A 23955-nucleotide genomic window follows, 5' to 3' on the forward strand; every position below is an offset into this window, starting at 1 on the left:
GCGCGTGCCAGGCTGGAGTGGGCGGGGCCAGCGGAGCGGAGGCACCGAAATGGGGGGTTCCCTCTTTAATTAGCGGGATCCCCTCTAATTAGGGGTTCCCCTGCATTGGGGGGGGTCCCCCTGACCGGGGGGCGCCCCCCACAGACACACGCACACGCTGGGGTGGGGGGCGGGCAGTGTGACAGCAGCTGAGGGTCCCCCCGGCAGGGAGAACCCCCCCATTGTGGGGTGGGGGTGGGGGGAAGAGGCCGTGATTGTCCATGGGGGGGGGTGCGTTTCCCAAAAATCCCAACCCCCCCCGCGCCCCCCTAAGCAGGGGGGCCCCGCGCCTTCAGGTCAGGGGCCGAGCGCTGGCGGCGGACACGAGGAGGGGGGGTCCCCACGGGGGGCGGCGGGGCCCCCCCGTCCAGGGACCCCCGGCGGGGGCGCCCCGAGGGGGGCGGGGGGGGGCTGTGCTCGGATGGGGGGGTGGCGGCCCCCCCCCCGCCTCCCCCCCAGGCCACGCGGTGCTGGGGGTTGCTCTTGAAGGGGAAGCGCAGTTTGGAGTCCTGGGGGGCCGCGTTGAAGCGGGGGGGGCGGCGGGGGGTGGCGGGGGGCTGCGGGCCCCCCCCGGCCATGAGCCGGGCCTGCTCCTGGCGCAGCCAGCGCAGCCGCCCCCGCCGGAACGCCGGGTCCTGCTCCATGAGCCGGCACAGCCGCGCCGCCGCCGCCGACGGGGGCGAGGGGGGGGGCGACCCCCGGGCTGGGCTGGGCTGGGGGGGGTCCGGGAGGGCGTCCTGGGGGGGCTCCTGGGCGGGGGGCTCGGCCTCGGCATCATCATCCTGTGGGGAGGGGAAGAGAGGGGGGTTAGGGGAGTCTGGGGGGCAAGGAGGGTGTGGGGAAGGTCTGGGGGGGTTGTGGGGCGGGGGGGGGGGCATGGGGTGGGAGGGATGTGTCTGGGGGGGCCACAGGGTGGGAAGGGGAGGTCTAGGTCACTGTGTGTGGCAGGATCTACGTTAGGGGTCCATGGGGTGCAGTAGGGCAGGCTGGGGGATGCCCTAGGTCAGGCCGTGGGTCAGGCTGTGGGTCAGGCACACTGAGGCTCTTTGGGGTGCCATGGGGTGCCCTAGGTCAGGCTGTGGGTCAGGCTGTGGGTCAGGCACACTGAGGCTCTTTGGGGTGCCGTGGGTTGCCCTAGGCCAGGCTGTGGGTGCCAGGGCTCAGCCCGGGGGGTGCCCCTCACCAGCGGCAGCGGGATGACTCGCTCCATCTGCCCCACGCGGTCGCGCAGGGCGCGGATCTGCTCGTCCTTGGCGCTGTTCTGCCGCTTCACCTCGCGCAGGATCCCCGCCAGCCTGTCCAGGTGCAGCCGCAGCCCCTCCACCTCGCTCACCTGCTCGCGGGCGCCGCCGCCGCCCTCCTCGTCCTCGCCGCCGCCGCCCACGGCGTCCCACACGTCCCTGGCCACGGCGCGCCAGCCGTCGCGCTCGGTGGGCTCGCGCTTGCCGTGGCGCCGGCACAGCTCGCGCAGCCGCGCCAGGCTCAGCGCCTCCAGCTCGCGCCGCGCCGGCCGCGGCTCCCGCAGGGCCACCTCGAGGCTCAGCTCCCGCACCGCCTGCGCCTTCAGGTCGGCCATGGTCACCCACGAGGGCTGAGGCGAGGACGAGGCCGAGGCCGGGGTTGGGGCGGGGGCCGAGGAGCCCCCGCGGCGCCGCTGCGGGATCTGGTAGACGCGCAGGGGCTCCCGGCGCTTGCCCGGCGCCGTCAGCGGGAGCCCGGCCCGGCGCAGCACCGAGCGCACGGCGGGCGCCGGCAGCGCCGCGCGCAGGGACGAGATCAGGCGCCAGCCGGCCTCGTAGCAGCGGGGGTCTGCCGTGGGGGGCTGCGGGGGGACACGGGGGGAGCGGGTGGGTGCGTGGAGGGACGGCGTGGGGGATGCAGGGGCCACTCAGGGCAGAGCTCGGGCAGCCGGGGGACATCCCAAGGGACACCCAGGGGACGCTGAGGGGAGGCAAGGGACAGTGGTGACACCCAGGAGCTACCCAAGGGACGCCTGTGGGACACCCAGGAACGCTCATGGGACACCAAAGTGACACAGGCGACCCCCAGACGTACCCACAGAATTCCCAAATTAGCCCCAGCCTCCCCCCGGGGCCCCTCACCTGTGGCTGCTCCACCGTCTCCTTCTCTGCCTGGGGTTGGTTCTCCAGCTCCTGGAGCCTGGGGCGGGGGGAACACACGGGGTGAGACCCCCAGCCCGTGCCTGGGGGGTTCCCAAGTGCCCCCGAGGGTGCCCCCACCTCTGGAGGCGCATGTCGATGCCCTGCTGCTCCAGCAGCTCCCGCTGCGCCAGGTTCCAGTCCAGGGGGGGCCCGGGGGGAGCCCCCCGTTCCCGCTCCCGCCGCGCCTGCTCCGGGTGCGTGAAGCGGAACACGTGGTTCTTCCCCAAAATGAGGCGGTAGCCTAGGAACAGGGCGGGGGAAACAGAGGGGATTTAGGGGAAATCTGGGGACATACGGATTTGGGAGGGTCACGGGGAGTTTTGGGGGGATTTGGGGACATCAGTGAATTGGAGGAAAAATTTGGGGGACACATAGAGATCTGGGGTGGATTTTGGGGGACACAGAGGGATTTGGGGGAACACAGAGAGATTTGGGGGAACAGAGAGGGATTTGGGGCGGGCCCTACCCGACTTGAGCACCACCGGCTCCGTCACCTGCTTCCCGTTGACGTAGGTCTCAGCCCCCTCACACGGCTCCAGCGTCACCACAACTTCGGGGAGGGACAACGAGGGGAGGGTGGGTCACCCCCCTGCTAAGCCGGGGTGGGGGGACCCCAAATCCCACCCCCAACCCCCCAACCCTCCCCCGTCCCGCCGGCACAGGGGGAGCGGTACCTGGGGGGGCCACGGTGACCTGCTCCAGTGCCAGCGTTTGGGGGGGGGAGAAAGAGCAATTAGGGGGTGCAGGAAGGGGGCAGGGCAAGGGGGGGCACCCCAAAATCTGGCACCCCCCCCTCTGAATTCCGTACCTTCCCCTGAGGGGTCGGGGCAGCTGCGGAACAGGCAGTGCTGCTCCCGGATGAACGGCCCCGACAGCTTGATGTCCACGTCCACCTGGCCCACCCTGGGGAGGCACAGGGCAAATTGGGGGGCCCGAGGCGTCTGGGGGGCCCTGAGGGGTTCAGGAGGGCCCTGGGTGGTTTGGGGGGGCCCCAGCCCCCCGCTCACCTGGTCACACCATCCTTGATGTGGTAGAGGAGGCACTCGGACATCAGCGGGTCCTCGTTGAGGTTCACCAAGTGGGGAGTCTTTTGGGGGGGCAGAAAAGAAACAGCAACCCAAAGTCAGGGTGAGTGGGGTCCCCCCTGGTGGGGGAGAGGCTGTGGGGTTTTGAGGGGCCCCCCCAGGCCCCCTGACTTGCCTTTTTAGGGGAGAAGACGCCAACGGTGCCGCCGTCCTCCCGCAGAGCCACCCCCATCTCAGCCAGCAGCGCCTCCCTGGAGGGCACGAGGGGTTTAGGGGGGCCCAAGGGGGCCTGAGGGGCCCAAGGGTGTTTAGGGGGCAGTGGGGTGGGTGTTGGGCTGGGGGGGCCATGAGGGGACTCGAGGGTACATAAAAAGTGTTTGGGAAGCCTGTGGAGGGATCAGGTTTTAGGGGGCCATGAGGGGGACTGGGGGTGCTGCAGGGAATTTGGGGGGTGGCAGGAGGAAGTTCAGAGGGGCTGTGGGGGTTGAGGAGGGTTTTGGGAGCGATGGCAGGGTTTGGGGCCCCCTCTCACCGCTCCAGCCTCAGGGCCTCCGTCCGCCGCAGCTTCTCCTCCCACGTCTCGTTCAGCTCCGCGATGATCTTCTCCGTCTCCTGGGACAGGGAGCGATTTCGGGGGGTCCCCCACAGGTTAGGGGAGGGGGACGTGGATCTCCTGGGTCCCTCTGGGGCAGGAGAGGGGCTGGGGGGTGTTTTGGGGTCACCTGCAGCCGCTCCATGGCCTCGGCGGCGCCCAGGGGGGGCTCCGGCTCCGGCCCCCCGTTGAGGGTGGGGTCAGTCCCGGTGGGGGGGGCTGGGGGGGCGGTGTCAGGCAGACCTGGGGGGTCGGCAGGGCTGGCTGTTACCTCCTGCACCACCCCCCCAAACCCCAAATGCCCCCCCCCCGCACCACAGCTCTGCCCCCAAGTCCTCCTACACTGTCCCCTAAACCCCCTCTGCCCCCAAACCCCCTCAGCTCTGCCCCCAAATCTCTTTGCTTCCCCCCTATCCCCCAAAACCTTTCTACACCCAACCCCTTCAAAGCTGCCCCCCAAATCTCCCCGCTTTACTCCTCTAAAATCCTCTGCTCCCCAAGTTCCCCTAAATCTGAGCCAAAACCCCCTTAAATTTCTCCCCTAAATCCCCTTAACTCCATCCTCAGCCCCCCAGACTCCCAATAGCCCCCCTCAGTCCCCCCAGCCCCTCACCCTGGGCGCTGAGCAGCTCCCGCAGCCACATCACCTCGTCCTGCAGCCCCCCAAACTCCCCACAGCCCCCTAAACCACCCCAGCCCCTCACCCTGGGCGCTGAGCAGCTCCCGCAGCCGCGTCACCTCCTCGCGCAGCTCCCGGATCAGCCGCGCGTTCGGGTCCTCGTTGATCACCGCGTGGCACCGGATCTGCTTCGTGCGGTCGGCATAGCTGGGGGGGGGCCAGGATCAGGGCTGGGAATTCCCCCCTAACCCCTGGATCCCCCCTGGACCCCCCCAAGCCCCCCTCCCTCACCGCAGGGTGCTCAGCGTCTCCTCGTAGTTGATGTCGGCCGGGCTCAGCGCCGCGATCATGGCCGTGCGCGAGTTCCCGCCTGCGGGGAGGGGCTTAGTGGGAGCCGGGGACCCCCAAAAACCTCACCGCCCACCCCCCAATCCCCACCCAGCCCCCACAAACCCACCCAGGTTCTCCTTCAGCAGCCACGTCAGCACCGAGTCCCGGTACGGGATGAAATCTGGCTTCTTCTTCTTGCTGGTCTGTTGGGGTGGGGAGGACGGAAAGGGGCAGTCACGTGTGCTCCCCCCAAAATGAGGGGACCCCGGAGTTGTGGGGAGACACAACGGGATGTGGGGAGGGGGGTGAGACCCCCTGGCCCCCCCAGACTCACGGCCTCGGCCAGGGCGGAGATGACCTTGCCCAGAGTGGTCAGAGACTTGTTGATGTTGGCACCTTCCTGGGGAGGGGGAGAAGGGGGAGGAAGGCTCGGACAGGTGGGGGGGCACCCCCTCTTTCTGGGGGTTCTGGGGGTCCCTCCTCACCTTGAGGCGGATGCCCTTGGCCCCCGAGGCATCGGCACGTTCGCTGCCCGCCAGGTCCACCAGGCTGATGCGGCTCACCTGAGGGGGCAGGGGGGGTTGGGGGGGTCTGGGGGAGATTCGGGGGGGGAAATGTGGGGATGAGGGGATTTTGAGGGGTTTCAGGGGATTTCAGGGGATTGGGGGATTGCAGGGGTGGTTTGAGGGAGCAAAGTGAATTGGGTGGGATTTAGGAGGAGGCTGGGAGGGATGCAGGGGGAATTTGGGGACATTTGCAGGGGACTTGGGGGAAATTTGGGGATATTTCGCGGTGAGCTCGGGGATATGGGGGAATTCAGCAGGGATTCTGGGGTAACTCGGGGGATTGGGGTGGCTCGGGAGAACTTTGGGGGGTCTGGGGTGGATTTTGGGTGGTGACTCTGGGGGGTCTCAGGGTGACTTTGGGGCAGCCCTGACCTTCTCCGTGGTGAGGTCGCTGAGCGGGTCTCGGCGGCGCTGGCTGAACACGATGGTGAACACGGCGTGCGAGCGGCTGCTCGTCTCGTTCATGTTCGTGGCCGCCACCGTCCTGGGGAGGGATTTGGGGGGGACCCTCAGTGTCTGGGTGGGGTTTGGGGGAACCCTCAGTGTCTGGGGGGCCTGGGGGTGCCCCCGTGCCCCCACCTGGCCTTGTTGCCGCTGTCCATGAGGTCGGCGATGTCGGCGAAGGAGGCGACGGCGAGGCGGGACAGGTCCTGCACGTAGGGCCCGAGCAGGGGGTGCTCCCGCACCCGCAGCCCCCCCCGGCTCTTGGGGTTCAGCAGGTCCCGCACACGCTCACAGTAGATCTCCAGGTAGCTCACCTGGGGGGTCCCAACATGGCCAGGGTTGGGGGGTGAACCCCCGAAAGGTTGAGGGGAGGAACCCCCAGACTGAGGGTGAGTTGGAAGGTGAGCCCCCAGACTGCTGGGGCAGGGGGACAGCTGAGCCCCCAAAACGTTAGGGTAGGGGGCAGATGAACCTCCAAACTGCTGAGGTGTGTGTGTGGGGAGTCTGCAAGGCAGGGGGGTTCAGGATGAACCCCCAAATTACCCACGGGGCATCTGCAAGCCAGGGAGCAGCCCCCAATCCCCAAAGCCCCCTCACCTCCACAGAGAAGGAGAGCTCGGGGGACCCCTCCTGAACCCCCAAAGCCCCCTCACCTCCACGGAGAAGGAGAGCTCGGGGGACCCCTCCTGAACCCCCAAAGCCCCCTCACCTCCACGGAGAAGGAGAGCTCGGGGGACCCCTCCTGAACCCCCAAAGCCCCCTCACCTCCACGGAGAAGGAGAGCTCGGGGGACCCCTCCCGTGCGACGCGGGTGAACAGATCCTCGCAGAGCTGTGGGTGAGTGCTGCTGAGCCGGTGGGTGTGGGGGGTCCAGCACCCCCCGGAGCCCCCCGGGAACCCCCCGGACCCCAGACCTGCGGGATGATGCCGCGCTGCCCGGGCTCCTGCCGCCCCATCATGGTGTAGGACTTGCCGGCGCCGGTCTGGCCGTAGGCCAGGATGCAAACGTTGTAGCCCTCGAAGGCGTGTGCCAGCATCTCCTCCCCGATGTCTTGGTACACCCGGCGCTGTGAGGCGAAGTTGGGGTCCTCCTCCTGCGGGGGGGGTGAGTTAGGGACACCCCAAAACCCCCCGAGCCCCGCCACGCCCCTCCTGGCACTCACCGAGGTGTGGGACCAGTAGGAGTAGTCGAAGGTGAAGTGTTTGGTGCCGTCTTTAGGGAGCTTGGGGTTGGTGATGCCTGGGGTTGGCAGGTGGAAGCAGGTTGGGGGGACCACCCCGACATCGCTGTCACCCCCCCGTGCCCCCCTCACCCCCCCATCACCGTCACCCCCCCCAGAGCCCTCTCAGTTGCTATTTTTAGCCTGGCGGCAGCTGGTCCTCCAGGCCAGGAGCCAGCACGGGACAAGGACGGGGATGGGAGGGGGGTCCCCCCCGCCCCGTGGGGGTGTCCCCCCTCCCACCGGGGACCCCCTCCCACGCGAGCCCCCACTCACACGTGGTGTTCCCTCGCATCTGGATGACGCACTTGGCCTGGCGGCTGCTCTCGCGGGCGCTGAAGGGCCGGACTCTGACCGCCACCTTCACCGAGGCGCCCGCCATGCCCGTCACGGCGTCACCCTGTCGCGACAGAGGGACGTCACACTCCCCCCAGAACCTCCCCACGAGGTCTGGGGGACCCCCCCCCACCCCCACCCACCAGTGACGTCCCGGCCAGACCCACGGGGAGGAAGGGGGGGGCCGGATCCGTGTCCCTCCCTCACTCCTGGACAAGGAGAGCCCTAAAAATAACCCGGGGCGGCGCCACAGGGGGGGCGGGGGGGGAAAAGAGCCCCCCCCAAACCCCTCCCCAGCCCCCCCGAAGTACAGGCAGCACCTTGGGAGGGTCAAAGGTCAGGGGTGGGGGCAAAGGTTGGGGCTGGGGGGAGAGAGGGAGGAAGAGGGGGATGAGGAGCCCCCCTGCAATCCCCCCTGTCCCCAGGTGACCCCAGGTCAGGGTAAACAGCACGTGACAGCCCCTGCCCGTCAGTGAGCCACCCAAAATGGGGGGCTCCCACCCCCCTCAGGCCTCACCCTCCCCCATGGAGGTCAAAGGCTATGACCCCATGACCCCGTGGGACCCCAGTGCCGGGATCAGCCCCCTACAGCTCCCCTAAACTGCCTCTACACCCCTGGGATCCCGTCAAGCCTCTCTATAGTCCTCCTAAACCTGCCCCTACACCCCTGACACCCCCCTAAAGCCCCCTAACAGGTCACCCAAACCTGCTCCTCAGGCCCCTGAACAAACATAAGCTCCCTGCCTGTCCCCATAAAACAGCCCCTACACATCTACGGCACCCCCTAAACCTGCCCCCCCGGGAGACCCGCCAACCACCCAATAATCCCCTTAAATTTACCCCTGTGAGCCCCTTAGACCCACTTCCTACACCCTTGAGACCCCCCAGAGCCCCCCTCTACCTGCTCCTATGCCCCTGGGACCCCCCAGAACCCCCTTATAGCCCCCCTACACCTGCCCTTACACCCCTGGGACCCCCCAGAACCCCCCTATAGCTTCCCTAAACCTGCCCCTACACCCCTGGGACCCCCCCTACACCCGCTCCCAGAGAGCTGAGAGACCCTAAAGCTGCCCCCACGCCCTCGCGGCCGCCAGCCCACCTGCCCAGCAGTGCCTCATGCCCCCGGGCCGGGACCCCCGGGCCCGTCGCGGTCCCGCCCGGTGCCCCCGGGCCCGTCGCGGTCCCGCCCGGGGCTCGGCGGCGGCTCCGGCGCTGCGGCCGCGCCCGGGCCCGGGGGGCGGGGCCTGGCGTGAGGGAGGGGGCGCGGGGCCACGCCCCCACTTAAACGGGTAACGAAGGTAAAGGCTCTTAAAGGGGCAGCGTGGGGCAGGTGGGGCCACGGCCCGAGCGGATTTTCCCGCCTTTGGCCGTTCGTAATTGTCGCGTTTTCTTCTCACGTTTTTTCCCACCTTTTCCCCTCAAGATTTTAACATTTTCCCGCCACATTTTCCCAAGTTTTTCGCTTCACAATTTCCCACCTTTTTCTCTCGCGCTTTTCTCAACTTTTCCCCTTACGTTTTCCCGCCTTTTCTCCTCCACTTTTGCCATTTTCCCTTCGCACTTTATCCTCCTTTTCTCAATTTTTCCTCATGCTTTCCCCCCTTTTCGCCTCATTTTCCCCCGCACGCTTTTTTCTTCATTTCTTCTTCTCCCACTTGCTCTCTGAATCAGTATTTTTGATGTTTTCGAGCAGAAGCATATTTTTGATAGAATTCCGAACATTCCGGCAGACGCGCACAGCCCGACGAATAACCTCAAAAACGACGCGTGGCCCCGCCCACACATCGCGGCCCCGCCCCCGTGCGCGCTGACGTCACGCGCCGGCGGCGCTGCCGGCGCTGGCCCCCGGCGGGCGGGAAGATGGCGGCGGGCGGCGGGGGCGGGGGCGAGGGCGGCGGCGGCCGCGGCCCTGAGGCGGCAGGTGGGGCCGGGGGGGCCGGGGCGGGGCCGGGGGGCGGGGAGGGGGGGGGTGGGGCGGGGAGGGGGGTGCTGTGGGGCGGGGATGGAGGGGTGCCGGGAGGTGGGGCTGAGGGGGAGATGTGAGGTGTCTGGGGGGGCGTATGGGTCTGCCAGGGGGCTGGGGTTGGGGGGGTACAGGGCAGGGATGTGGGGTGTCATGGGGTGGGGATGTGGTGGGATTTGGGGCAGGAATGTGGGATGTCATGGGGCAGGGATAGGGGATGCTGTATGATAGGGGTGTGGGATGGGATGGGATGGGATGGGATGGGATGGGATGGGATGGGATGGGATGGGATGGGATGGGATGGGATGGAGGGGTTGTGGGGTGCTGTAGGACAGGGGATGGGATGGGATGCTGGGGGGCTGAGGGCCCCGGGGTGTGGGGCAGGGGTGCTGAGGATGGTGATGATGTCCTGGTCCCATTTCCCCCCTCACGTCCCCTCACCCCATCACCTGTTTTTGGGGGATGACCCCTGTCCCTGCAGGTCCCAGCCCTTCCTGCGCCCCCCAAGGGGAGCCCTGAGGGCCCCGCACACCCCCCGAGATGAGCAACAAGGACCCCCCCGAGGTCTCTGGTAAGGGGAAGGGGACACACGGGGGGACACAGGGGACAGGGACACACACAGGGGGGACATTCACTGCTCCCCCCGGCAGAGAGGAGCCACCTGAAGGTTTTCCTGCCCCGGAAGCTGGTGGAGTGTTTGCCCAAATGCCCCGTCCTGCCCAAGGAGCAGCTGCGCTGGAACACCAACGAGGTGGGAGGGGTATGGGGGGGACACGGGAGGGACATGGGGGGACGTGGGGACACGGGCGACATGCAGAAGGGGATGTGGGGACAGGGGAAGGGGGCACGGAAGGGATGCAGGTAACATACATGAGACATGGGGACATGGGAGGGGGTGTGGGGGCACGGGAAAGGGACACTGAGGGGACAGCGGGAGTGGATTGGCTGGGGACAGGGGGGACATCAGGATCGAGGGGTCAGGGACGATGAGAACAGTGTGACAGCAGGGGTGGAACAACAGAGCGACACAGTGGGGGGACAGGAGGTGACGAGTGACACAAACGGGCCACGTCCCCCCTTCCTCCCCCCAGGAAATCGCCTCGTACCTCATCACCTTCGAGAAACACGACGAGTGGCTCTCGTGCTCCCCCAAAACCAGGTGGGGGGGCCGTGGGGTGCCCCGGGCGGTGTCCTTGGGGGGCTGGGGGTGCCCTGGAGGGGCTGGGGGTGCCCTGGGGGTGCCGGGGGGTACCTGACCGCTGTCCAGGCCGCAGAACGGGTCGGTGATCCTCTACAACCGGAAGAAGGTGAAGTACCGCAAGGACGGGTACTGCTGGAAGAAGCGCAAGGATGGGAAGACGACACGTGAGGACCACATGAAGCTGAAGGTGCAGGGGGTGGAGGTAGGAGGAGGGGGGGTCCCCAAAACGCACCTCTCCCCCGAAAACACCTGGCACTCCGAAAAAATGCCCCCGTGCTCCCCCGTAAAACTGTCTGGTTTGGGTGTGGGGAGCAGGGAGGGAGCGGCTGGGGATGGGGGCTGCACACGGAGGGGCTTGAGGGTGTCAGGGCACACAAAGGGGGGATCTGGGGGTGCTGAGTACCCTCAAGGGAAGGTTTTGGGCTGCTGGGGACCCCCAGGGGCATGGTTTAGGGTGTCCAGGACCCCCAGCTATGTGTTTAGGGATGTTGGGAAACCCCTCAGTTGGTGGTTTGGTGGTGATGGGGACCCCCGGGGGGCAGTTTGGAGGTGTCAGGCTCCCCCAGCCGGGCAGCTGAGGGTCTGACCCCCTTACTTGGTCATTTGGGGATGTGAGGGCCTCCCCAGCGGGGATCCAAAGGCTGGTTTGTGGGTCTCGTCAGGGCGGGAGGATCCCCCAATTTGTGCTGTCCCCCCAGTGCCTCTACGGCTGCTACGTCCACTCCTCCATCGTGCCCACCTTCCACCGCCGCTGCTACTGGCTGCTGCAGGTAAGGGGGGGGCACAGGGACCCCCCCGCCGCCCCCAGGCTCCCCCAGCCCCCCCGAACCCCTCCGTGTCCCCCCCAGAACCCCGACATCGTCCTGGTTCACTACCTGAACGTGCCGGCCATGGAGGAGTGCGGCCGCCCCTGCGCCCCCCCCCTCTGCAGCCCCCCCCTGTGCACCCCCCCGATCTGCGCCGCCACCGCCGACCCCCGAGAGTGGCTCAAGTGGTCCCAGGAGGAGCTGGTGGCCCAGCTGCGCCCCATGTGTGAGTGGGCCGGGGGGGCACCCCGGAAACCTTCCCTGCGGGATTCTGCCCCCGGTCCTTGGGGTGAAACGGGGCTGTGGGAGTGGGGCAGGGGGGAACTGGCTCTTCTTGGGGGGGCTGGAGGAGGGACACCCTAAAATTTGGTGTATTTGTTCTCCACCTTTTGCTCAGAGTGAAGTGGGGCTGAGGAGGACATCCCACAACTCTTTTTTTGAGAGGTTTTGCTCCTGCTATCCCACAGGATGTAGTTGGGGTGGCAGGGGAGGTGTGGCTATTTGGGTGGGGGGGGACACCCCCCCCAAATCCACCTTCCTGAGGGATTTTGCTCCCCTTCTCCCGCAGTCCACGGGGTGAAGTGGGGCTGCGGGAATGGGGGGGCCCCCCCCGGGCTGTCCCTGGAGCAGCTGGTGCAGCACGTCCTGGAGCGGCACCAGGCCCGGCCACCCCCCCGCACCCACGCCTGCCTCTGCGCCGGGGGGCTGGGTGAGACCCCCAACCACCCCCGGGCACCCCCCACCACCCCTGGGCACCTCTAGCTGTCCCCGGGACACCACAGTGCCCTGGGACCCCACTGGGACTCCCTGGGGCACCTCCAACCCTGTGGGACCCCCAAACCCCTGGGGATCCCCACTGGGACTCCCAGACTCCCTGAGACCGCTCCGAACCACTCCTGGGGAAAACTTTTGAACCCTTCCTGGGATCCAGAACCCTCCCTGAGACCCCCCAAACCCACTGGGACCTCCTCTAACCCTCCTAGGGACCCCCTGAACCCCCTTGGGACCCTCCCAACACCTTGGGACCCCCCAAACCCTCCCTTGGACCTCCTTGGGACTGCCCTGAACCCCTGGGGACGCTCCCCACTTGAACCCCCCTCGGGACCCCCAAATCCCATTGGGACGCTCCCAAATTCCCCCTGAACTCCCCTTGGGACCCCAAAATCCCCCCGGGGCCCTTCCAAACCCTCCCTGTCCCTCTCTAACGTCGCCCCCCCTTGCCCCCCACAGGCACCCCTGGCCACAAGTGCGGCAGCACCAAGCACCGCATCATCTCCCCCAAAGTGGAGCGGGGGGGCGGGGGGGGCGTGCCGGGGGACGCCCCCAAACCCGCCCCCTCCTCCCCCGACACCACCCAGCCCTCCCCCGGCCTGGGCGGGGGCGCGGCGGCCCCCGAGGGGCCCCGTGGTGGCCCCGCGTTCCCCCTGCCCCTGCTGGTGGTGAGCAGCCTGGGGGGGGGCGCGGCGCCGGGGGGGCCCGAGCAGCCGCTGGGCCTGACCCCCAGCCAGCACCTGGTGACCCCCGAGGGCACCTGCCCCACGGCGCCGCCCCCCCCCGCCGCCTTCGACCCCGACTGCTTCCTCAACAGCCCCCGCCGAGGGCAGACCTACGGCTGCGAGGCCGAGGCCCCCCCCGGCGCGCCCCCCCCGCCCCCCGCGGTGCCCCCAAAACCGGGGGGGGGCCAGGAGGAGGAGGAGGAGGGAAAACCGGGGGTGGTTCTCCAGGACCCCCCTTGCGAGCTCAACGTGGCCCCCCCGCAGCACCCCTTCCCCCTGCCCTTCCCTGAGCTGCTGGGGGGGGATGCCGGGGTCCCCCCAAACCCGCGCGGGGTCCCCCCCGACCCCCACGAGCCGCCCCCCACGCCCCACCCTCCTCCTTCCCCCCCGGCCCCCCTCACCGACCCCCCCGTGGCCATCACCGACTTCTCCCCAGAGTGGTCCTACCCCGAGGTGAGCGGGTTGTGTGACTCCCCCAGTGCCCCCCCTCGAGTCCCCAGCGACCCTCCGGTGACCCCCCGTGTCCCCCCAGGGCGGGGTGAAGGTGCTGATCACGGGCCCGTGGGGGGACCCCGGCGCCTACTCCTGCCTCTTCGACCGCACCTCGGTCCCGGCCGCGCTGGTCCAGCCGGGCGTCCTGCGCTGCTACTGCCCCCGTGAGTGTCCCTGAGGGGGGGGACTGGCTGGCAGCCCCCCCTGGGGCTGACACCCCCCGTGTCCCCCCGCAGCCCACGAGGCCGGCGTGGCCGCCCTGCGCGTGGCCTGTCCCCCCCGGCTGCTCACGGCCGCCGCCCCCTTCGAGTACCGGGCACGGGGGGCCGTGAGGGGCCCCCCCGGGACACAGATGGACTGGCTGGCGCTGGATGGTGAGTGGGGACCCCCGAGAGGCACCCCCAGGATGGGGGGGGCACCTGGATTCCACCCGGATTGGGGCCGGAGGGGCTGGGGTGACTCCATCTGGGGCTGGGGGTGCGTGGGGAGTTTAAAGGGGGGGCTCTGTGTTCCCATCCTCGACCCTGACCCCCCCCTCTCCCAGAGACCCAGTTCCGTCTGTCCATCCTGGAGCGCCTGGAGCAGCTGGAGACACGGCTGGGGGCCCTGCCCCCCCCCGCGCCCCTCCTCTCCCCGCGGGGGGCCCCCTCCGATCCCCCCCCGGAGCAGGTGAGCCCCTCCCCAACACCTGGGGTCCCTCACGGCCCCTGAAGACCCTTAGGGTCCCCTTGTGTCCCCCGCTGTCCCCTATGTTCTTCTGTGTCCCAAGTGTCCCTTGATTTCTCTGAAGTCCCCCTATGTCCCCTGGTGCCCCCAATGTCCCTTGGTGTCCCTGAGCGCCTCCTGATGTCCCCAATGTCCCCTTACCTGCCGCTCCCCATAGCCCCTGTTGTCCCCAGAGTCCCTTCCCCACACCCTGTGCCACCCTCCCCGTGTCCCCTGCTGTCCCCTGACATGTGCCCCCGGGGGCAGGGGCCGGGCTCGTCCTTCGAGGCGCGGGTGGTGGCCGTCTGCGAGGCCATGATGGCGCGGCCGGGCTGGCCGGGGCCGTCGCCGGGGCCGTCGGCGCTGGCCCACGGGGCCACGTTCCGCGGGATGACGCTGCTGCACTTGGCGGCCGCCCAGGGCTACGCCGGCCTGGTGGAGGCACTGCGGCGCTGGAGGTGAGCGGGGACGCCGGGGCCGGCTGGGGACGGGATGGGATGGGGATGGGGATGGGGATGGGGATCGCCCCAGGCCGTGTCCCCAGATAGAGGTGACTCCCAAGGCTGTGTCCCCGAGGAGATGGTGACACCCACCCACATCCCCAAGGGGAGGTGACACCCATCCGTGTCCCCTCCTGTCCCCACAGGGCGCAGGCAGTCGACAGCCTGGAGCTGGAGCAGGAGATTGACCCTCTCAACGTGGACCATTTCTCCTGCACCCCACTGGTGAGGAGACAGTGGGGACACGGTGGTGGCTCAGGCAGGGATGGCGGTGTGAAGGGTGGCCCCTCGGGACAAGGGGCCCCTTGGGGTTATGGGGCCGCTGGTGACAGGTGCTACCCCGTCCCCAGATGTGGGCGTGTGCCCTGGGGCACCGGGAGGCGGCAGAGCGGCTGTGCCGCTGGGACCGGCGGGCACTGGCCGTCCCTGACACCCTGGGGCGGCTGCCGCTGGCCCTGGCACGTGCCCGTGGCCACCTGGCCCTGGTCACCCGCCTGGAGGAGCTGCAGATGTCACCGGTGTCCCCGCGCTGTCACCTGCCCGGCCTGCGTGTCCCCTCCCCGCTCTCAGCCAGCCCTGACACAGGTACGGCCCCGGCACCGTGGCCCCTCCTTGGCATCGTGTTCCTTCCCTTTTCCCTGTTACTGTGTCTCTCTCTGTCCCCTGTCACCGTGCCTCTTTGTGTCCCCAAGTCCCCTCTCCGTGTGCCCTGTCCCCCACTCTTGTGTTTCATGTCCATCCCTGTGTCTCCCGTCCTTCCGTGTCCCCTGTCCTCCCCAGTCCCTTTGTGTCCCCAGGTGTCCCCCCAGCGCTCCCCAACCCCTGCGTGTCCTCTCAGGGCTACAGCCCCCCAATGTCCCCCCCGTCCCCAGGGCTGAGCACGGCCAGCAGCCTGTCGTCCCCGTCGGGACTCTCGGAGGGTCCCAGCTCCGTCCCGCTGCCCCCTGGCCCCCCCGGCCCCCCCGAGGACGAGAGCTGGGGGGTGGCCGTGCCCCCCAGCCCCCCTGAGGACGCCCTGGCCGCACCCACCGACATCCTGCAGGTAATGGGGACCCCCACGGAGGGGGACACCCAGGGCTGGGGACCCCCTAGAGCCGAAGACCTCTGGTGCCACGGGGTCCTGCTGTCCCCTGTGCCCCCAGGCCGAGGTGGTGACACTGGCGCGACAGATCATCGAGGCCACCCCCGAGCGCATCAAGCAGGAGGCGCCGGGGGGGCCGCCGGGGGCACTGGGAGCGCTGGGAGCGGCGGGGGGGCCGGCGGGGGGGCCGGCAGGGACCCCAGGGACCCCTGGGGGGCTCAGCGCTGCCATGGCCTGGCTCGCCACGTACCTGGAGAGCGTTGATCGTCCCCCGGCGCCCCCCCACAGGTACCCCCGCGGGTGGGGAGGTGTCCCTGGGACTTGTGGCACCCTGATATCCCCACGAGGGGGGGTCTTCTGCGTCCTGGAGCACCCCACTATCAGTGGGGGGGTCACCCACATCCAGCAGCACCCCAGGATGCTCTGGGAGGGACCTCTCATGGCCTGAGACACCCCAGTATTCCATTGGGAGGGTCCCCTGGGCCTTTGGACACCCCAATGTCCTTTGGGGGGGGGTCCCTTACATCCTGTGACATCCCAGTGTCCCCATGGGGGGGGGGTCTCCCACATCCTGCAACACCCAAATATCCCATTGGGGGGGATATCTCCTGGGTCCTGGGACACCTCAATATTCTCATGGTTCCCCATGCTCTGTGATATCTCCCTGGGTGAAGGAGTGTCTCTCACATCCTCTGCCCCCCCCCATGGGAGGGTGCCAGGCCTCCCCCCTGACCTCCCTGTGTCCTGTGTCCCCCCCAGGGCAGAGGCTGCCCCGCGGGGGTCCCCAGGGGTCCCTGAGCGGCCGCCCCCCCCGTCGGCCGTGGGCTGGGCCGAGTTCCTGAACGCCTCAGGGGGGGCGAGGGGCGAGGGGGGGGCCGTGGCCCTGCTCACCCTCAGCGACCAGGAGCAGCACGAGCTCTACGAGGCCGCACGCCTCGTCCAGGGCGCCTTCCGCAAGTACCGGGTGTGTAACCCCCCCCCCGACACCCCAAAGCCCCCAACGCCCTCCCAGCCACTCCCCCTGGCCACACTGACCCCCCTTTGCCCCCCCAGGGCCGGAGGCTGAAGGAGCAGCAGGAGCTGGCGGCCGCCGTCATCCAGCGCTGCTACCGCAAGTACAAGCAGGTACCGAGGTGTGGGGGGGACCCCAAAACCCCCCTGGGCCCCCCTGGGCCCCGCCCAGGTCCCCCAGAGCCCCCCTAACCCTCTCTCTCTGCCCCACAAGCTGACCTGGATTGCTCTGAAGGTAACAGGGTTGGGAGTGGGGGCCCCCGATTTGGGGGACCATCTTGGGGGGCTCCAGACACCTGGGACCCCTCAGCCTCGAGGGGTGTATGGTGTTGGGGGGACCTCGGGGGGGGGGTACCTGGATGTTGGGAGAGCACCTGGACATTAGGGTCCTTGTCTGGGGGCCCTGTGACAGCGGGGTGACACGGGGGTCCCTGTTTGGGGGTGCGGTGACACTGAGATCCATCTGGAGTGCTGTGACACCGGGATGACACAGGCCCCTGACTGGGGTGCTGTGACATTGAGGTGACATTGGAGTCCCTGTTCGGGGTGCTGTGACCCCGGGGTGCCCCGTGGGTGCTGAGGGCTGTCCCGTGTCCCCCCCAGTTTGCCCTGTTCCAGCGGATGACGCAGGCCGCCATCCTGATCCAGAGCAAGTTCCGGAGCTACGCGGAGCAGAAGCGGTTCCAGCGGCGCCGGCGCGCGGCCGTGCTCATCCAGCAGCGCTTCCGCAGCCTCCGGCAGCACCGGTGGGGAGCGGGGGGGACTGGGGGAACCGGAGGGACTGGGGACACTGGGGGCACTGGGGACTGGGGCGTTGGCATCTGGGGACACCGGGCACTGGGGACAGAGGGGTCCTCACCCTCCTCTCCCTTTTTCCCCAGGAGCACCTTCCTCACCCTCAAGCAGGACCAGGCGGCCCGGAAAATCATGAGGTTCCTGCGGCGCTGCCGCCACCGGTGCGGGAACATGGGGGGGACCTGGGGGGACACAGGGACATGGAGTGGGAGGACATGGGGCTGAGGGGTGTCACACGGGTGTGGGTGGAGACAGGTGACACTCTGGAGAGCTTGGGGACAGGTGACACTGTGGGGGAGACCCTTAGCAGAGCCTGACTCCCCCCCACCTCGTGTTCCCTTCCCCAGGATGGAGGAGCTGAAGCAGAACAAGGAGGTGGACAGTTTACAGACGCGGGGCCTGGCCTCGTGACCCCCCCACGGGGGACCCAGGCATGGGGGGGCTCCACCCCCCCACCACAGGGGACCCAGGCAACAGGGGGGCTCCCCTCCCTGGCCCCCCCCCAGGCTTTGCGGTGTGTCCGGGTCTCCCAGGGGGCCCGTGGGGAGGGCAAGGGGGGGCAGAGCCATCCCACGCCCCTCCCCACATGCCCCTGTCCCTGCCCCGCATGCCCCACTCCCCGTCCCCCCCAGCCCCGTGTGGGCTGTTTGTACAAAGTTCCATTAAAGCCGAGGAAGCGGGAAAGAAAGACCTGATACGTGTGTGTGTGTCTGTGTGTGTGTGTGCGGGGGGGACACGGGCCGGGGCCGGGGGGGAGACTGGGGAGGACACGGGCGGGGGGGGACGCGGGGCCCCGCCGGTGCCCTTTTAAAGGCAGGCCACGCCCCTTCTGACAAGGCCCCGCCCACTCCCCGCCCGTTCACGAGAACGCCTCTCCCTTCCCCGAAGCCACGCCTCCCGCGGTGACGCAGCACGCCGGGGGCGTGGCCCACCGCCCCGTCGCAAGATGGCGGAGCTGGATCTGCTGGGTTCCATCCTGAGCTCCATGGAGCGGCCGCCCGCGGCAGCCGATGGCGAGACGCGGCGCCGGGCGCGGGGTCAGTGGGGCCGGGGGGGCGCGGAGGCACCGGGAGGACCGAGCGGGCGGGGCGGGAAGCGGCGGCTGCGGCGGGAGGTGGCGGAGGGGGGGGGAGAAGAGGGCGGCGCGTCCCGGCCCTTCGCCCTCAGCCCCCCACCGACATCCGTGCTCACGCGTGACCACGCCCCCCTCGGGGATGGCTCCGCCCCCTCACCCCACTGATTGGCTGGGGCGCCCACCAGGCCACGCCCTTTAGCCGAACACCGCTGTGGTGCCGGACCCGCCCGCGGCCCCGCCCCTGCCCAGGTCCCGCCCCCAGGCCCATCGAGAGCCCCCCCGGAGGGTCCTTGGGGGGGGTCTTGTGGAATCCCGGGCGTCCTGACCCCCCTCCGTGCTCCCCCAGAACAAGCCGCTCGCGTGAAGAAGCTGCAGGAGCAGGAGAAGCGCCAGAAAGTCGAGTTCAGGAAGAGGGTGAGTTCCCCCCCAGCCTCTGCGGGCACCTGAGTGCCCCCCCAATGCCTGGGCCCTCCCCGACCGCCCGTGTCCTTCCCAGATGGAGCAGGAGGTGTCCCAGTTCATCCAGGCCAGTGGGGAGCCCCGGCGCCGCTTCCAGCCCATGAACAAGATTGAGAGGAGCATCCTGTGAGGGGGCACTGGTGGCACTGGGAGGGCAGTGGGGGGCTGCTTTGGACACTGAAGGGGCAATAGGGTGGTACTTTGTACACGGGGAGAACACTGGGGACACGGAGGGGGTACTGGGGACCCTGGGGACATGGCAGTGGGGGGGGCCACTTGGGAGGATACTGGGGACACTGGGGGGATGTGGGGGGCACTGCAGGGCAATACTGGGAATGCTGGTGGACAGTGGGGACGTGGGGGCAGGACAGAAGCAGCCCTGGGTGGCAGCTCCATCCTGGGGCAGTCGGGAACCCTCAAGGGGAAGGAGGGGACAGCTGGGGACATGTCCTGTGTTCTCCAGGCACGACGTGGCCGAGGTGGCCGGGCTGACGTCCTTCTCTTTCGGGGACGACGAGGACAGTCGTTATGTCATGGTGTTCAAAAAGGTGGGGACGGGGAGGGATGGGGGGGACACCTGTCAGTGTCCCCAGGAGTTCTGGGAACAGGGGGGACATGGAGGGAGGCGGGAGAGGGGGGGACACCGGGTGACATCTCAGGTGTCCCCAGGAACACGAGGGGAGGTGGGAGGAGGGGGTGACACTGTGGGTGTCCCCAGGAGTTCGCACCGTCGGACGAGGAGCTGGACGCGTATCGGCGGGGGGAGGAGTGGGACCCGGCCCTGGCTGAGGAGCGACGCCGCCTCCGGGTAGGTGGGGCTTAGAGCACACAGGCGGGGCTTAGTGACACGGGGCAGGGCTTAAAAGGGCAGGGGTGAGGCTGGTCTTGGCCGGAGGGGTGTGGTTTGAGCTGACACCGGGGGTGTGGCCTATGTGGGTGCGTTGGTGTTAGGCCCCACCCAGGGCCCCTCCCTTTGCCCTGAGTGGGTGGGGTTTGTGGTAAAAGGGGGTGGGGTCATGGGCAGGGCTTTGTGCTGATGCCCCTCCCTCAGGAGTTGGCGGCGCAGCAGGAGGAGGCGGAGCTTGAGCGCGGCGCTGCCCCCCCCGGCCCCCCAAACGACTACAAGGACAAATACCGGCACCTGATTGGCTCCGACGCCGCCAAAGCCGCCGCCCGCACCATGGAGGCCAACAAGGCCTATGGTTGTGGTGAGTGGGGGGCCTGGGGGGGGTCCTGGGGGGCCACAACACCAAGGAAGGAGTGGGGGTGGCCTGGACACCTGGGGGAGCTCTTGGGTGGCCCCCAAAAACTTGGGCTCCCTGGGGGGGTCTGTGGGGATCCTGGGGGGTCCCGGTGGATGTCCCTCTGACCTTCCCTTGCCCCCCCAGTGCCGGTGGCCAACAAGCGGGACACGCGCTCCATCGAGGAGGCCATGAACGAGATCCGGGCCAAGAAGCGGCTGCGGCAGGCGGAGGATGAGGGGGGGGCTGGGGGGGGCCCCGGGGGGCCCTCGGTGTGATGGGGGGGGGGGGAGGGGGGGCTGCACCCCTGGGGGGTATTTAACAGTGGGGGAGAATGATCGTGACACTCGAGAGTGGTGATAAAGCGCTTTAGCTCCTGGCAGGGTCCCTGTGTCTGTTTTGGGGGGGGCAACCCCATTTCCCTCCCCCAAACCAAACAAACAATGGGCTGGGGGCTCGTGGTGCTTCAGAGTTTATTGAGGGAGTTGGGGGAGCGACCCCTGGGAGGGGGGTCAGGCTGGGTTTGTTGCCCCTCCTCCTCCTACTTGGCTTTGGGGTTCCTGAACTTGCGCCCTGCAAACTTGGCCTTGTCCCCCAGCGCCTCCTCGATCCTGGGGGTCAGTGGGGGGACATGGGGTCAAAGGGGGTGACCCAGAGGTCGGGGGCGGGACATGGGGGACACACAGGGACAAGGACACTCTGGGCAGGGTACATGGGGATGGGCTTGGGGACCCCCCAATTCCCCCCGGGGCCTCCCCCCAGCTCCCTGTGGGGGATGTGAGGACACAGGGTGGGGGGATGAACATTTGGGGACAAGGATGGGGAGACACAGAGATTTGGGGCTGCCTCACCTCATCAGCTGGTTGTATTTGGCCAAGCGCTCGGAGCGACAGGGAGCTCCCGTCTTGATCTGGGGAGACAGAGGGGACATTGAGGGGTGCTGGGGGACACGGGGGGTGACGGGAGACGAGGGGACTTACCTGGCCCGTGCACAGCCCCACCACGAGGTCAGCGATGAAGGTGTCCTCGGTCTCGCCCGAGCGGTGACTCACCATCACCCCCCAGCCGTGGCTCTGGGCCAGTTTGCACCTGGGAAGGGGACACGAGAGGGGACCTGAGCTCACACGGGGGGTCGTGCACAGGGAGCTCAAGGGGCTGCACACGAAGGCTTTGCACAAGGACTCACACCTGGGTGGGTGCAGTGAGGGGGTTTGCACGGGGATTCACATCTGGATGGACTTTGTGACAGGGGTGTTGCACAGGGGAGGGTCACACAAGGACTCACACCTGGATAGGCTCGGACGCAGGGATTTGCACAAGGATCCACAGGAGGACTCACATCTGGATTGACTCAGGGATGGGGATGTTACACAGGGATTTGCACGAGGGGTCACAGGGGGTCTTACACCTGGATGGCCTCAGTGACAGAGGTGTTACATGGGGATTTGCACAAGGCTTCTCAGGGGGACTCACGCCTGGATGGACTCGGTGACGGAGCCGATCTGGTTGACCTTGAGCAGGAGGCAGTTACACGCCTTCACCTCGGCCGCCTGCGCGATGCGCTTGGGGTTGGTCACCGTCAGGTCATCGCCTACCACCTGGATGTCCACCTGTTTCAGGAAGCTCTTCCAGCCCTCCCAGTCGTCCTGGTCAAAGGGGTCCTCGATTGACACCACTGCAGGGAAACAGCCACCAGTCTGCACCAGTACGGTCCAGTCACCTCTGGTGGTTGGGAGAGGAACAGCGACCACCCTGTGGCCCCAGGCACAGCCCTGTATGAGCCATCAGAGTCCCCACGTGCATTCCCAGTGCCTTCCCCTCCCTCCTAGTGTCCTCCCAGTCCCTTCCAATCCATCCCAGTATCTTCTCAGCGCCTCCCAGTCCCTCTCGGTGTCCCCCCAGTCCCTCCCAGTGTCTCCCTGTGCTTGCCAGTGCCCTCCCAGTTCCATGCCAGTGCTCACCGGGGTAGTCCTTGATGAAGTTCTTATAGAGCTGCCCCAGCTGCTCCCCAGTGATGAGGCGCTTGGGGTCTGGGGGTGATTTGAAGTCCAGGTCGTACTTGCCCTCCCGGCAGAACTCAGAGGCCGCCACATCCATCCCGATGACCACCTTGTCTGGGTACCCAGCCTGGGCAATGGCCGCTTTCAGCAGCTCCAGAGCTGAAGGGACCCCAACTCAGCACCGGCCACAGGGTGGGGGGAGAGACCCAACCCCCCCCCAAACCCCCAATTACCCCCCAAACCTGCACCCCAGGGGGGACAGACACAGGGGTCTGGGCTCAAATCCCCCCACAGGGTCTCCAAAATCCATCCATGCTGACCCTTGACCAAGGGGACTTGGACCCCATGGCCCCCTCAGGGCCCCTCCCCCCCAAGCCAGATGGACCCAGGGCCTCCCCTGCCCTTTCCTGCCCTTCCCCCACTGCCCCATGACCTTTCTCCAGTTACCACTAATTCAGGATGTGACCCCGAAACCCAACCCCGGGGGTGGGAGGGAGGATCTATAAATAGCTCCAAGCCCCCAACCCCTGGGGTAGGGGAGCACCCAGGCCCTCTGGGAGGCAGCCAGGTGTTCCGAGGGCCCCCACCTTCATTGTTCTCCAGGATGTTTGGGGCAAAGCCGCCCTCGTCGCCCACGTTGGTGGCGTCTTTGCCGTACTTGGACTTGATGACGGCCTTGAGGCTGTGATAGACCTCGGCGCCGATGCGCACGGCCTCGCGGAACGTCGCGGCGCCCACCGGCAGCACCATGAACTCCTGCATGGCCAGCTTGTTCCCCGCGTGAGAGCCCCCATTGATCACGTTGAAGGCCTGGCCGGGGGGGCCCAATGAGTCCAAAGAGCCCCCCAAGACTCAACCTTGCCCTAAGGGCTTGACAACCCCCTTAAAAACCCAACCAGGTCCCCCAAAGTTCCAACGTCTGCCCAAAGACCCCATGAACCCCAAAAGACTCAACTCCCCCAAGACCCAACCGGGTCCCCCCCGTACCCAAAGACCCTCCCCAAAGACCCCCCCAAGAACCAATAAATCACACAATATCCACAAACACAACCAGGTCCCACCAAACCCAACCAACACCCCCCCAAAACCTTGGTGGGATGCCCCAAAATCCTCCTCAGACATCCACCAACCCCTCCCCAAGACCCATTTGTGCCCCTATAAATCCCCCAGTGTGCCCCCAGTCCCTCCTGCTCCTCTGGGGTGCTCCAGGGTACCGGCACGGGCAGGATGAGCTCAGTGTTGCCGGCCAGGTTGGCGATGTGCTGGTACAGGGGGATCCCCTTCTCAGCTGCCCCGGCTTTGCAGACGGCCAGTGAGACCCCCAGGATGGCATTGGCCCCGAATTTAGCTGAGGGATGGGAAGGAGGGGCTCAGTTTGAGGTTTCCCAGGGTCTGGGGGAAGGTGGGGGGGGGAGGGGAGCTCACATTTGTTCTCGGTGCCGTCCATCTCAATCATGAGCTTGTCGATCTTCTCCTGCTCCACCACACTGAGTTTCTGGGGCATGGGGGAGGTGTCAGCCTCCCACCTGCCCCACAAGTGCCCCCCCATCCTCCCCCACCCCTCTCCTCCCCCACACGCACCTTCTCCACCAGAGCTGGGCCCAGGGTCTTGTTGATGTGGTCCACGGCCTTCAGCACCCCTGGGGGGTCAGGGCAGGGGGTGTGACCTCTGACCTTGGGGGTCACCCCCTCCCACCAAACACACGAGGGTGGGAGGTTGGGAGGGACTGACGGGGGAGGGATTGGGGGGGCTGTTGTGTCTTCGGGAGGTTTAGAGGATGCAGTTGGGTCTTGGGG

General features: G+C 67.9%; 4 protein-coding genes across 5 annotated transcripts; 2 read left to right on the plus strand and 2 right to left on the minus strand.

Annotated features, from left to right (window-relative positions):
* Positions 1-50: 50 nt before the first annotated feature.
* On the minus strand, positions 51-8521 carry KIF1C (kinesin family member 1C). Its single transcript, XM_039390806.1, has 22 exons — positions 8433-8521; positions 7274-7397; positions 6941-7017; positions 6692-6871; positions 6543-6608; positions 5913-6091; positions 5706-5817; positions 5253-5330; positions 5102-5167; positions 4895-4970; positions 4729-4807; positions 4523-4644; positions 3949-4061; positions 3759-3838; positions 3402-3477; positions 3209-3288; positions 3010-3104; positions 2668-2751; positions 2280-2442; positions 2142-2199; positions 1223-1861; positions 51-821 (listed from the first exon to the last, which is right to left on the minus strand). The coding sequence occupies exons 2-22, from the start codon at positions 7377-7379 to the stop codon at positions 309-311; spliced, it is 3042 nt and encodes a 1013-aa protein (XP_039246740.1). The 5' UTR covers positions 7380-7397; positions 8433-8521; the 3' UTR covers positions 51-308.
* A 689-nt stretch (positions 8522-9210) lies between these two features.
* CAMTA2 (calmodulin binding transcription activator 2) lies at positions 9211-18078 on the plus strand. Of its 2 annotated transcripts, XM_027712404.1 has the most exons (23): positions 9211-9254; positions 9778-9867; positions 9947-10047; positions 10388-10455; positions 10564-10699; positions 11196-11267; positions 11346-11529; positions 11872-12012; positions 12534-13252; positions 13332-13455; positions 13528-13665; positions 13836-13960; positions 14264-14454; positions 14643-14721; positions 14847-15081; positions 15369-15538; positions 15639-15865; positions 16337-16541; positions 16631-16702; positions 16803-16823; positions 17192-17334; positions 17470-17544; positions 17731-18078. In XM_027712404.1, the coding sequence occupies exons 2-23, from the start codon at positions 9837-9839 to the stop codon at positions 17792-17794; spliced, it is 3321 nt and encodes a 1106-aa protein (XP_027568205.1). In that variant the 5' UTR covers positions 9211-9254; positions 9778-9836; the 3' UTR covers positions 17795-18078. The 2 variants fall into 2 exon arrangements, with proteins under 2 accessions (XP_027568205.1, XP_027568208.1); XM_027712407.1 differs by lacking the exon at positions 16803-16823.
* A 230-nt stretch (positions 18079-18308) lies between these two features.
* SPAG7 (sperm associated antigen 7) lies at positions 18309-20484 on the plus strand. The gene is made up of 7 exons (XM_027712414.2): positions 18309-18420; positions 18805-18872; positions 18955-19043; positions 19381-19465; positions 19636-19725; positions 19969-20125; positions 20306-20484. Exons 1-7 carry the CDS (start codon positions 18330-18332, stop codon positions 20434-20436), a joined length of 711 nt encoding a protein of 236 aa, XP_027568215.1. The 5' UTR covers positions 18309-18329; the 3' UTR covers positions 20437-20484.
* Positions 20485-20614: 130 nt separating this feature from the next.
* On the minus strand, positions 20615-23825 carry LOC113983365 (beta-enolase). The gene is made up of 9 exons (XM_039390808.1): positions 23740-23825; positions 23584-23653; positions 23373-23506; positions 22746-22968; positions 22120-22317; positions 21632-21833; positions 21139-21247; positions 21010-21068; positions 20615-20769 (listed from the first exon to the last, which is right to left on the minus strand). The coding sequence occupies exons 2-9, from the start codon at positions 23612-23614 to the stop codon at positions 20700-20702; spliced, it is 1026 nt and encodes a 341-aa protein (XP_039246742.1). The 5' UTR covers positions 23615-23653; positions 23740-23825; the 3' UTR covers positions 20615-20699.
* Positions 23826-23955: the final 130 nt, after the last annotated feature.

The sequence above is a fragment of the Pipra filicauda genome, unplaced genomic scaffold (genome assembly GCF_003945595.2).
Source record: "Pipra filicauda isolate LSUMZ 115617 unplaced genomic scaffold, ASM394559v2 scaffold873_size119148_pilon, whole genome shotgun sequence".
Lineage (NCBI taxonomy): Eukaryota > Metazoa > Chordata > Aves > Passeriformes > Pipridae > Pipra > Pipra filicauda.